This window comes from Mustela nigripes, chromosome 13 (genome assembly GCF_022355385.1).
Source record: "Mustela nigripes isolate SB6536 chromosome 13, MUSNIG.SB6536, whole genome shotgun sequence".
In the NCBI taxonomy this organism is placed as follows: Eukaryota; Metazoa; Chordata; class Mammalia; order Carnivora; family Mustelidae; genus Mustela; species Mustela nigripes.
This window is the reverse complement of record NC_081569.1, coordinates 116,208,260-116,221,754: the sequence shown is the minus strand read 5'-3', so window position 1 is coordinate 116,221,754 and position 13,495 is coordinate 116,208,260. Positions and strand designations below refer to the sequence as shown.

Here is a 13,495-nt window from a genome sequence, read left to right as displayed (position 1 = left end):
AAAGAGTTCAAATGAAGTTTCCACCAAGAAGCGACTGAGGAGGCATGTGTCTTTTCTCGCCCCAAACCTAGGGCTCCGACCCGCCAGCGTGGTGGTCCTGCACCGGTCCCTGGCTCCAGCTTTTGAAAAGTTCTGCCAAGCCAACGATGGCCCTCTGCCCCTGCTGGGCCTCTGCGAGCCAGACACGTGGTCCCTGCCTGCCCCGAACGCAGTCCCAGACCCCAGGTAAAATGCTTGGGAGTGTCAACAGGGACCTCTGTGTCCGGCCACAGGGACCCTCCACGCCTGGCACAGAGCCTTGCTCATGACTCTCTCAGAAACGAGCTGTCCTCCCCTCCATTCCCATCCCTACCCCGTTCCCGTCCTCTGCCCCTGCCCCGGGAAGAATCTTGGGGACCACCCAGAAAGTCCCGCACTGGCTGCAGAATTGCTGATATAGTCACACACCCCCTTCATCACCCAGGCCAGAAATCGTTGGCACAGCCTGCGGAAGGAGACAGAAACACTCGTAGGGGCCATCCCTGGAGACAGCCATTGCTGACCCTGTGCAGTGTGTCCCCCCCAGACTCAGGAATAGAACATACAGCTTCACGGCCCCGCAGACGGCTTCCACAGTAGCATTGCAGGGAGCCCCCCATGCTCCCACCGCCCCGGCTCAGGCTCCCATCTTCTCTGGCTTCTACTGGCCCACCAGAGCGACTTTTCCCAATGCGACATCTGGTCGCCTGACTCTCCCACTTCAAATCTTCAGTGCCTTCCCGTGCCTTGCATCTTAGCCTGATGGCAAGACCTGTGTGGGGCGGCTGGGGGAGGGGACTCAGTCGGTTGAGCGTCTGACTCTTGATTTCAGCTCAAGTCATGATCTCAGGGTTGTGAGACTGAGCCCGCGTCGGGCTCTGCGATCTGCAGGGAGTCTGTTTTTCTCCCTCTCTCCCTCTCCCTGCTCTCACACATGTGCGCTCGCTCACTCTCACTCTCTCTCTCTCTCTAACAAAATCTTTAAAAGGCCTGTAGTGACTTGGCCCCGGCTCTGTGTTCTTCCCCACCCCTGACACTCCGGCCATCCCCAGTCCTCTCCCCAGAGAGAAAGCTTCTCAAAAACATTCTGCTTTTATCATTTTGTGGATGGTGGGGTGGGAGGGTCCCTCAGAGACCCACCCTGGACCCAAGGTCAGCTCCTTATGTTTTTCCCTCGCACCCCTTCTGCTGTCATCTCAGGGACTCCTAGAGCAGACCATCCCCTGGTGGGTCACATGTGTGAGGCCTCCTGCTCTTCCCATACTGCTCGCTCTGCCTAGGACGTGCTTTCCTCCTTGTCCGACTGGCGAACTCCTATTCGTCCTTCAGGACCCAGCTCCGTCACCACCACCTTTGTGGGAGAGAACGGATTTCTCCCTTCTCTGAGTCACTTCTCTACCTGGACTGTTACCACTCGCTGCTCTGTGTTGCAAGTGTTCTCTGCTGACAATGTAGGATAGCAAGCTTCTTAGGGGCTGGGCCGATGTCCTCTCCATCCCTATGGTCCCATCACCTGGCTTGTGCCTGGCATGAAGGAATGGCTTAGCAAATGATTTTGGAGTGAATGAAAAATAGGCTTTTAACAACTCTACGGAAGTTTCTTTAAGGGAAGAGAAAGGCCTCACCCACTGCTAGCCCTGGAAACTTCTTGAGACACGTGTCCTCTGTCCCTTTGGTCAGCTGGCCCCACCTCCGTGGCAGAGAGGCCGGCCGCCATCTTTTCTTCCTTGCTGGTATGGTTGGTCCTGGGCAGAGGTTATAGGAAATATAATGGGGTGGGAGCAGGAGTACATTATACGCACGCTGATTTAATAGTTTCCAGTCTGGCATGATTTGAAGGATGCCAGCAAGGTGCCCAAAATTTCAGTTCCAGACATCCTCTTCATTCTCCCTCATCCGTTTAAGCAATGCACGGTCGGGGGCCATCTTGAGTCTGGGGACTGTGAGCCTTTCCTTGTGTCCCCAGGACGGGCCATCCCCAGTTCCGGAAGTACGAGTTCGGTGCCTGCACGGGCAGCCTGACCTCGCTGGAGGAACACAGGGAGCTCCTGAAGGACATGGTGGCCTTCTGCTTGGACTGCAGCTTCTCCCCGGAAGCAGCCCTGGAGAAGGTGGGGCTCCCCAGAAGAGATTCCCCAGGCCACGGCCTCGCGGGGGCCTACAAGGTAAGGGTGCAATCGACAAGGGGCAGGATGACCTGAACAGGTGGGTCCCCTTGTGTTTTTTCGTGGCGGGGAGAGAACGCTGACACGGGAGAGAAGGGACCGACGTGGGCCCAGCTCAGCCACTTCCTAGGTGTGCAGCCTCTCCGAGCTCATGCCCTCAGCTGGGGAATGGGATGTCTAGCCTCTCCCCTGCCGCCGTGGGATCACTGTAAGTGCCCCGTGTGGCCTTGGGCCCAGGAGTCGAGCCCTTACAGACAGGTCATTGCTGCCCTGTACGCCGAACCGGTTTGGAGTTTTGTCTGTCTCCTTTAACTCAGAGCATGTCAGTAACTTTTTGAAAAATCCTCCTTGGCTCCAAAATCCTTGCTGGGATCAGGGAGAGCGTGCCTGGCCCGTGAAAGGCCTGAGGATTTGTGGCAGAGCCTGGGCCGGCCTGTTGGCAGCTGGGCTGGGTTTCTCAGCCCATGGTGGCCCCTGGTGGCCCCCGGTGGTCGCCTCTCGAGACCTTCATGCTGTTGCTGTTGGGGGTCACCCCCCTGCTGTGTGTTCTGAGCTTCTCTCCCGGCCCCTGGTTCTCAAGGAGAGAAAACCAGATTCCCTCAGGCCACTGACCCCTCCCAGAACATCTGTGTGAAGCCCGAGAGGCCACCGTGCTGGAGGGACAGTCGGCTGCGGGTGTCTCTGTGGAGACCTCGGGCTACAGATGTTGTCCTGGGCTCCCGGGCGCCGACTAAAATTGGCCCGGTGGGGGCTCCTGCCAGGGAGGCCTGAGCTACGTCTGAGGAGAAGCAATTTTATTCTCTCTTTTTTATAAAAAAAAAAGATTTTATTTACTGGCTTATTTGAGAGCGAGAGAGAAAGAGTGAGCGGGAAGGAGAGGGAGAGAGAATGTGAAGTAGACGCCACACGGAGTGCAGCGCCCGATGCGGGGCTCGATCCCGTGACCGCAGGATCACAACCTAAGCTGAAACCAAGAGTTGGATGTTTAACCAACTGAGCCACCCAGGTGCCCTGAGAAGCAATGTTCATGTGTGAAGTGTGTGCCTCAGTGGTTTTCACAGGCAGGGGAGGGCGGGGGGCAGAAGTGCAGCTACGGGAGTGGGGGCAGGGGTCCTGGGCACAGTCTGTCCTCCCCCGCAAACACATGGCCATGTGTAGCAGACACCCACGCTCAGCCTTTCATTTAGATGAGGAGCTGAAAGCCCGGAGCGGGACAAGGACTTGCCTGCCTCCCCAAACCAGCCTGGAACCCAGGACCCCAGCTCTTATCTGTAAATGTCACCAGCGGGCGTGTAACGCGAGGAAGGGATGCTTGGCACCGAGTGCTCGTCACTGCCCCTAGTCTGTGCTCAGCAGAGTCATCCTTTTCCCATGACCTTGTACCTAGCCGTGGGCTTCGGTTCAGCACAGTCGCGTCTGGCCCAGGGCTCTATCCACAAAGGCCCGCCAGCCCTCCTGGATTCAGTGTTGGCCCTGAGGGGAACTCGGCCTGTCCCCTGTGAAAGTCCCTGACCTGCGTCCCTTCCCAAGTGCTGTGATTCACACACCAACCGGGCAGACACAGCCAGCGTGCTGCAGGGGAGGGAAAGCGGCCCCTTCTTCCCTTGGAGGTCCTTCGGCTGGTCTGCTACTTAAAGTGACCTAACATGGATCAACAGGAGAAGAACAAGTTTAGTGTCAGACCTGCAGGAGCCCCAAAGGGGTGAGGCTCCAAGAAGTGACCAAAGCAGGTGGCTTTTGTGCCGTTCAGACAAAGAGTGGGTTTGGGAAGGATTGATAAGACGGAGAAGTTTGGGCTTGGGGTAGTAAATCAGCCAGGAAGTCCCAAATTTGTTGAGAGAGCTCTTGCGGCTTGGATGTCCCACCGCTGGAGACAAGGATGCCTTCTACCCTCCTGGTGCAGGGCGGGCGCCTTCATGTGGGACATTTATTTCTTGCTTTTCGGTGGGCAGGGTGTCAGCGTGTTCTTCTTGCACTGGCATTTTCCCAGGTAGCTTGAATTCAGAATAGTTGTATGCTGAAGTGGTGTGTTTGCCGGTGGCCTATTTCCCCCCTCAGCACCAACAGCAAGCCCTTTGGGCAGCAGCCAAGACTGTGCCAGCAGTCATCATCCTGGCCATGTCCTAAATCTTCTGTAAACCCCACTGCAGCAACCAGAAACCACTCAAGGGAGAAAATACCACCACCAGAGAAAGGCCGGCAGGTCATCCCAAGGCAGGAGGAGGGAGGAAGGGCTCCGTGGGGTCTGGGCACAGACCTGCAGTCCCCTGTGTGGACTCAGGAGGAAAAGCAGACCCCAGCACCTCCTGCGAGATCCTTGTCCCTTGGGTTGCTCTGCCTCTGCCTCTCCTGGAGGTCTTCACCTGTGGTCCACGGGCCTCCTGAAGTCCATGGAGAAAATTCAGAGGCCCATGGAATTAGATGCAAAAAATTACATTACATTTTGCTATTCCTAGCCTCACACGGAGACTGAGCATTTCCTTCCATTCCAAACGCGGGCAACAAGCCGCTGTTGCATCAGCAGATCCTGTGACCCTGGCTTCCCAAAGGACCCCTTATGCTCAGATGCCCAGATACTTTCGTGTCCCACAGCAGTTCTTCCTGAGAGCTCAGAAATATCCTATATGCTAGCCACTGCTTCATATTCATATCGGTACATCTGCCAGCTTGTTCCTTAAGCTGTTAATGAAGCATGCGTATCTCTCTATCACACTTTTTCATAATTTGTTAAGCACATTTGCAATGTAACTGGTTTCTTTTGTAAACCTATGCATTTCCTCTTATGCAATCAAAACCTTTACTCGGAGTGGGGGTCCCTAGCTGCACCACGCTACCAGAAGGGTCCACAGCACAGACAAAGTGAAGGTTCTCTGTTTCAAACCAATCCCTACCAGCAGCCTTTCTCATTTCTATGTCACATGAAAGCAGAAGCTGCATTTTTATTCTAACTACTTGGACCCCCTCCTTCATTCAGTGGCCCTGAACTCGGTGCTCAGGGTCTCCATCTGGGTCAGCTCTGTTTTCCAACATCTTTTCCTTGATTTCTTTTTTTTTTTTTTTTAAGCCAAAAAAAAAAAAAAAAAAAAGTTATTGTGTTGTGTGAGTCCCCATTTGAGCCAAGTTGCCCTTTTCCTCGATTTCTTTTCAGACAACCGTGCCTTGTGCCTCCATGGCTGGCTTTTGCTGCCCCCTGGTGGTCACAATGAGGCCCATCCCGGAGGACAAGCTGGAAAGGCTGGTGCAGGCCAGCTGCTCCATGGGAACTAAGGGACAACCCATTCATATCGGCGACCCAGGTGAGTGTCCACTGTCCTTCATGATTCTGACGGCCACCCATGAACTTCAGCCTGAGAAGACGGGAACTTGCTGTGTTCCTGAACTCCTCTGGCTTGTCCTCCTCCTCCCCAGAGTTCCTGGGGGTCCTGGACAAGGCGGAACTCCCGCCACAGCAGGAGGGCTGGGTTTACAGGGGCCCCTCAGGTCTGAAAGTGCCACCCTGGCCAGAAGAGCCAGCCTCACCCACTGTCTCCTGTGAACTTCAGGTGAACCTGGGGTTGGAGGAGCCGGTGGCAGAGGACGGCAGCTGAGCTATTGGTCCTGGAACTTGAGCTCTGAGCCACCTCCAATTTGGGCTGTTGTTCAGTATCATATTTGGGCAGAGGAGGGCTTTGTTCCAATTGTTAACTTGAACTGATCCCCCGTGTATTAACTCGGTCTGAGAGCAAGAGAGAAAATCCCAGCTTGGCGGCGTCTAGGTCTCTTTGTGGTTCTCAGAGAGCCTGATGAAAACTTGGGATTGGGTCTCGGGTGACAGAGCTTGGTGTACCTGGACTTCAGAATCACACAAAGCCTGCGTTCTGCAACGATACAGTCAGCCCTGGCCACCTCCCTCATAGAAAGAGCTCAGGACCAGCCAAAGCAAAGTGTATTGCTGAATCCTTGACTTGTTTTCTCATTAGTGGAGTTGGGTTGGGTCCAACACATCCATCTTTGCTGTCCTCGTCAACCTTCTGATGCCGGGCCACGGGTAGGGACGCTGTTGTTGGTAGTCAAGCGACAGAGCTTATGTCTGTGTTATGTGACCGGTAGCCTGTGCCAAGATAAATGTCAGCTCACAAATACTGGTTTGGCTTAGCAATCTGCACGGAGTGTCGGGCTGAGTGTACCCCGGGCTCCTCCAGCAATCACAGCAGGTGTCTGAGATCCGTGTTCTGAAACTGTACTACTCAGAATGCACTAGAACTTAGCCAGCGTCCTGGGTCCTTAAGGTCCCGAATTCTTTTCTCTGGTACCATCGACGGCAATCCGATGATTAGAGTTTCTCTGGGAGAAAGAAACATAAACTATTCAATGTGTTCAATCTGGATATGAACTGCGAGGGCAGGACCTGCAGGAATTCATTTTCTTTTTCCATTTGCAGAATGGTTGGGAATCAAAGATCTTTCCAAACCTGACTACGGGGATCCTGTGATGTGTCAGCCAGGGGACGTCCCGGTGTTCTGGCCTTCTCCGATGACCAGTCTTGAAGCCGTCAGCAGCTGCAGTATGTCGGGGCTTGAAGGGGGCTGTGACTATGACCCAGGGTGGAAACGGCTGGGTCTCCAGCTCTTGGGAGAGCAGGGTTGCTGTGCAGTGGCTTAGGAAACTGGGTCACAAAACAAAACACAAAACATACAGCTCTCCCAGGGCTGGGTCTCATCAGCAGCTTGTATGTTTTGATGAGATATATTTCCACCTGCAGAAAGATCAATGTTTAGCTTGACTTTCTGAGACATTCTGAAGGTTTGTAGGGCTTTGAAAATAAGAGCGAAGGCAACCAGCAACACTAAACATCCTATTTCACGTAGTATTTGCAGGGTGCAAGGTCCCCCCTTCCCCACAGTTCCATTTCCTGAGGTTTGTTACCTGCAATCAGCTGCAGTCAAGAAGCAGATGACCATCCTTCTGATGAATCAGAGGGTCATAGTGGCCTCAGGTTATGACGCATGCCTACTGCACTCCCCTCTCTTCCTCGAGTCGTGTCGTTATGTTTTTATCTCACGTTGTCACAAGAAGAAGGGTGAGGACAGTACAGTAAGGTATTTTTAGAAATGGAGGCCACATTCACAACACTTTTATTATAGTATATTTTCTAATTGTTCTATTTATTATTAGTTATTGCTGTTAATCTCTTACTGGGCCTAATGTACAAATTAAAATTCATCCTAGGGATGTACAGATAGGAATAAAACATAATCTATACAGGGTTCAGTGCTATGCACTGTTTCTTGTCGACCAGGGGTCTTGGAACGTATCTTTATAAGGTAGGGTAGGGGACTTCTGTCTTTTAAAGCAATACTGTCCATTGGTTTTTTTCAGACATAGGGTGATATTACAACAAAGAGACACACGAGGGCGCCCTAACTAGCTCGCTGTAAGGTAGGGAAGTGCTAGAAACGTTAAGCATAACTATGGCAGCCCATTTCGTAGACACCAGAAAATTCTAGCCAGGTCAGCCACACTTGCATGACAAATCACAGAATTTAATGTTACTTAATTATTATTATTATTATTATTATTTTTAAAGCATTCATATAAGTTTAGCTATCAGAATGGCCTCACGATAAAGGAAGATTACTTCTAATATGGCAATGAGGCATAAATGCAAGACGCATGGAATTCTATTCGTTTGTTTATTTTTTTAAAGGACTTTATTTATTTGACACAGAGAGAGAGAAAGAGCGCGCACAAGCAGAGGGAGGGGCAGAGGGAGAGAGAGAAGCAGACTGCCCACTGAGCAGGGAGCCTGAGGCAGGACTCGATCCAACGACCCTGGGATCATGACCTGAGCTGAAGGCAGACACTTAACCGACTGAGCCACCCAGGTCCCCCTATTCCTTTGTTTATTTAACATTAAAAGTATTGGACACCTGCTATGTGTCAGGCAGGGACCCAGATCTTGGAAACACAGTGTTACACCAAACAAGATGCCATTATCAGGGAGTTTGTGGTCATTTTGAGTGTGCTTGTGCTCATGTGTGTTCACACACCCACACATGGGTGGTAAATATGGTCCAGCATGATGGCGTCACACATCTTCTGCACCAGCCATGGGGGATGGGCTGCAGAAGAGCGCTCACTGCCTTGGGCATCCCGGCAAACTGCAGGCATTAGCTCTGGCTTGAAATAGCACAACTGCTTTGTAACTGAGGCCAAATGACATCATTGGCTTAGGTACAACCCTGAATAGTTTTATAAAAATCATGCTGGGGCACCTGGGTGGCTCAGTCGGTTGGGCATCCAACTCTTGATTTCTGCTCAGGTCATAATCTCAAGGTTGTGAGATCGGGCTCTGAGCTCAGCAGGTAGTCTGCTTCTCTCTCTCTCTCACCCTCTCCCTCTGCTTCCCCCCCCCCACTAGTGCTCTCTCTCTCTAAAAATAAATAAATCTTTAAAAAAAATCTTGTTCAAACCTCTACATAATATTTAAACTTCTATTATTTTTTTCTAGGATTTTTATTTATTTATTTGACCGACAGAGATCACAAGTAGGCAGAGAGGCAGGCAGAGAGAGAGAGAGAGGAGGAAGCAGGCTCCCTGCTGAGCAGAGAGCCCGAGTTGGGGCTCGATCCCAGGATCCTGGGATCATGACCCGAGCTGAAGGCAGAGGCTTTAACCCACTGAGCCACCCAGGCGCCCCTAAACTTCTATTATTTAAACTTCTATTAGTGGGGGGCCAGGCTGTCTCAGTTGGTGAAGCGTCTGCCTTCGGCTCAGGTCATGATCTCAGCATCCTGGGATCAGGCTCCCAGCTCAGCAGAGAGTCTGCTTCTGTTTCTCCCTCTTCCTCTCCCCCTGCTCATGCTCTCTGTCTCTGTCTCTCTCTCTCTCAAATAAATAAATAAAATCTTTTTAAAAATAAGAAATAAAGGGGCGCCTGGGTGGCTCAGTGGTTTAGGCCTCTGCCTTCGGCTCAGGTCATGATCTCAGGGTCCTGGGATTGAGCCTTATATCGGGCTCTCTGCTCAGCGGAGAGCCTGCTTCCCCCTCTCTCTCTCTGCCTGCCTTCTGCCTGCTTGTGATCTCTGTCTGTCTATCAAATAAATAAATAAATAAATAAATAAATAAATAAATAAATATCTTTAAAATAAGAAATAAAGAAAATAAACTTCTCTTGGTGATAGATCAGTTGCTACATTACAGACCTCACAGCTGATGGGGCAAAAGCCTGTGTCACACTTGAAGCTGACTAACCTGGTGTGTACCTGGCATTAGAATGACCAGTTCCAGGTGCTGTCCAAAACACAGAAAAACAGTGATCGCATTCATCAAAATCCTTAATTCTTGCCTCTCTAAAAATTAAGTTAAAATGTTTTGTGTAGTTATCAGTAGATTTTCCTTCTGAAGTGTTCACTTGGCTTTCTGTTGAATTTGGAAAAAAAAAATGTTACTGTTTTCGGTGACATTCATGGCATTGTTACTTATTCAATTCACACCAATTCACATGGAGCCCCTTTTCTGTGCAAGGTACTACGTGGTGTTCTGAGATCAGTAAACAGCGGTCCTCGTCTTTGGGAGCACACAGCTGAGTGGGGTTAACGTACCCAAGGATAATAATGACACTGAAGAAAGCAGATGGTGTAAATTAAGTATTGTAAATATGAAGCCCCTAACGGGCCAGGCAAAAGGACATGGAGACACAGTCACACAAACCTTCATTTACCGAGGGCTGACTCTGAACCACGTTGTGAAAAACGCTTCTATGTGCGTTTTCCAGTTTAGCTCTGACAACAGACACCTGAAGCATTATCATTATTTTATAGTTGAGGAAACAGGCTTAGAGAGGATCAAGTCTCATCTCTCTGTTTGGTACACGAAAACCACGTTCTTAATAACGACACTCGAGTGTTTCACATTGCCCAGAATTTAGTATGGGAGAGTTTTTTAAAGAATGAAATTAGCAAACAAGGCAAAAGTGCTGTGGGAAAAACAGATGCTACGTTCAGAGAGAGCTATTTATTAGCAAAGTCCAGAAAGGTGTCCTCATGCATCTGAAAGCGTTCAGTAAGTACTTTCTGATACCCCTGGGTTTCAACTGATGGAAATTCCTAGAGCCCTATCTAGAGCTGTGGTGGTACCTCCTTCTTTTCCCACACTCAGCTCATCTTCACTTTCCTAAACACTGGAAGCACCTGTTTAAGTGGGGCTTGATTTAGTCATCAGCTGTTTTTTCTGATTTGGTGCAACAAACCGTGTGAGGAACGTCGTTGGCAGCATTGATGCCCGGCACCATCTTACCCATCAACCGTGGGCTAGATGAGAATGGACTGAATTTGATGACATGAGCAGGCTCAGTCCCTCCTGTTGTGTGTTTTAGAGACCCCGCTGGCTTTCACCAGTGCACCGGGCTGCACCGTCATGACCAACCTGAAGGATACAGAAGCTCCAGCCCGTTGTCTTACCCCTGAGGGAATTCCAGAGGTCCATCGCATTTCCCAAGATCCCTTGCACTACAGCATGGCATCGGCTTCAGCTGTTCAGAAGATTAGAGAGCTAGAGGCTATAATTGCTATAGACCCAGGTAAGAAACAAAGCATCCTCACCTTAATGACCTGGAGAAATTCATCACTGGCGTAAGGGTCAGTGAAAAAGGCCACATGCAAACCCCCTGCTGAATTTCTTTTTAAAGAGAAGAATATATTCCTCTTTATTTAGCTAACACTATCAAAGAGAAGAGATTGATATTTTATCAAGAAAGCAGGCATAGCCTTAATGTCATGCAACGACTATAACATTTTTCATTAAATTATGAAGATTGAGACTTCATCCAATGAGAGTTGTTTCCACCTGTAAGGTCATTCTAAAGCACGAACCTCAAAAACCAATGTTATAACAAGGCTTCAAGGTATTTAGAATCCAAACTCTTTAAAAAGTTCCTTGGGAATGATTAAGGTATTTTCTTGAGTCCTCTTTCCCCTCTGCCTCCACCTTCATTTACAAGGGTCAGCTGCCTAAACTCTTTGCCTCTATTGTGCATTCCCATGGTGTGATTTTTCTAAATGCTTAGAGCGCATATGAATCCCCAAAAGAAGTAGATGGACCAAAATCCGGACGTTGATGATCTCTAGGTAGTTCAATTGTGAATAATTTGGGGGTTTTTATTTATGTTTTCCCCCCAGTTTTTCAACACTAAACATAAGAGGGAGTTTGGAAGGCGAGGTTATTAGCTGGGCACATCGCCATCGCAATTACATTGGGACTGGAATGGTAAGAAAAAAGGGCATAGTATAGTTCTTAAGTCACCAACTGCCACCGTTTAAGTGAAGTCATCCTTGTGTCCCCAAGCTCCTTTTGCACCACTGCCCTGGAGTTGGATGTGGAATACATTTTTTTATGCTGGGCAGCAGAGGTTGGGGCAGGGAGCTGGATCCCCGCTCTCCTGGGGATGCTGGTGAGGCAGGACCCTGCAGGGAACAGCTTCACAAGACTTTGCAATCCATATTGTGCATTGCGTCTCAGACAAAGGACAGCCCTTCTGTGACTTGCCAGAAGCCCTTCTGTGCCGGCTTCTAGAGATGGAATCCACTAGGGGTCTTCTGGTTCCAGTTAGGAGGAAGTTGGCCACCAGCAAGTTGACCACTCCATGGTCGTGAAAGAGCTGCATGTCTTATCCAAGCCGGCCAGCAGAAGGCGCTGGTGGGCACGGAAACGATCCATTTGCCGGCAAAGGCTCCAGAGAGAATGAAGGTGCAGCCTTCCCGGCCCCTCTCTGCCTCAGTTTCTCATCAGAGGAGAAATAACACCTAGACCTCCCTTTTGGGGGGCGTGATAGGAAATAAGAATGACAGCTATCATCTACTGAGTTTTACCATGGGCCAGGCATGTGCTAAAAGCTTTAGGAAGTTTCATCTTCAATTCTTCCGCGGACCCTATGAGGCCACTATGACTAACTGCCTTTAACAGACAAGGAGACGGAGGCGTACAAGGTCAAGAAACTTGCCCAAGTCCACAGACCTGGTACATGGTGAGAGCAGACGTTGAATCCACACCCACTGACTCCAAGGTCCACGACCAATAAGTACTAGAGAAATTGGAATCTGGGTTTGCATGGTATTACCACCGGGCCAATCCCTGTGGGAAGCAGAGTGGGGAGGTCAGCCCGGAGAGCTCGAGCCTCCTGGTCAGAGTCCCATCACCCAGACAGAGCTGATGACAGTGACACTGGGACAGAGAACCGCACCTGGGCAGAGCCACAGTGCCACCAAGCTGGGTGTATTTTTGTGTGAACGAAGATCACGGCCAGAACTGAACAATGCAGAACTGCCTTAAAAATGTCTGCTCTCTCCCTTCGGCTTGGGACCAAAGGTCTGCAGTAGCAAAACCTCCTTCAGAACTACAAAGCCTAGTTTTTGGATGTTTTGTCTGTTAGGTTGTCCACTCATTCTTTCTTTTGGCAGAGAGTCTGGTTTCTTTTGCATGTAAACCCCCAGTAAATTCGGGATCTATGCCTACCCCCGCCGATTCCTCTTTTGGGACACATGCACCCATAGAGATGGAAGCTCATGGCTGGGTGTACAGAGCCTCTTACATAGCTGAGCTCCTGGGTGGGTATATTTTTCTAAATTTTTGCAATCCTTTCTCCCTCACGAACATTCTTACCCAGGCTGACAGCCCTTCCATCCAGCACAAAGGTTGTGGGGGAAGAAGAATTATTAACTCTGCCATTAGCTCAGATGAAAAAGTAAGTGGGAAGTAAATTTACGACAGACCCGGGGCATCCCAGCTGAATTAAAATGACCTGGGAGGTCATCCACAGAACCCCCCCTGGGGGCTTATGCAGATGGAGTCTAGGTTTGTAGCATGAGTAAAGGGAAGGGCAGATTTACGATGGCCCAGAAACACCAATACTGTAGATTATGGAGCATCGTTGAGCCTCAAGAACAAGAGATGCTTTGAGTCCTGCTATATTAAATAAGCACAAAATAAGATTAATGGCATTATACTGAGCATTGCTCACTGGGCTTAATAAGAGAGCTGCTCAGTTATTTTTGAGAGGATGTTGGCTTGCATTTGAGGTGCCTGAGAACAAGAAGGAACACAGAGTTCATAGTGATGATGTCGGCCCTCATGCTACAACCATCACAAGTGATGAAATCATTGACTGCCCTAAATTTGACCAAGTTCTCTCTCTCCAACTCCTCCTCTCTCTTTTGAGGCTTACCCCATCCTATGAAAGAGGTTACATTCTGATTTTTTTTCTTGTACAGTGTTATACTTCTCCCCTTCCACTGACAGCCATTCACGTTGGTTGTAGAAATATCAGAAAATATATG

At 49.9% G+C, this 13,495-nt stretch overlaps 1 protein-coding gene across 2 annotated transcripts in view; it reads left to right on the top strand.

The window, feature by feature from the left end:
• The window catches only part of DGLUCY (D-glutamate cyclase), a 75,509-nt gene that overhangs the window by 35,626 nt on the left and 26,388 nt on the right, over positions 1–13,495 (top strand). For both annotated transcript variants that reach the window (XM_059373521.1, XM_059373520.1), the window contains 5 exons: positions 72–225; positions 1,985–2,183; positions 5,332–5,479; positions 6,604–6,726; positions 10,540–10,743. In XM_059373521.1, the coding sequence (XP_059229504.1) occupies positions 72–225; positions 1,985–2,183; positions 5,332–5,479; positions 6,604–6,726; positions 10,540–10,743 (828 nt within the window). The remainder of the gene's footprint in view (positions 1–71; positions 226–1,984; positions 2,184–5,331; positions 5,480–6,603; positions 6,727–10,539; positions 10,744–13,495) is intronic.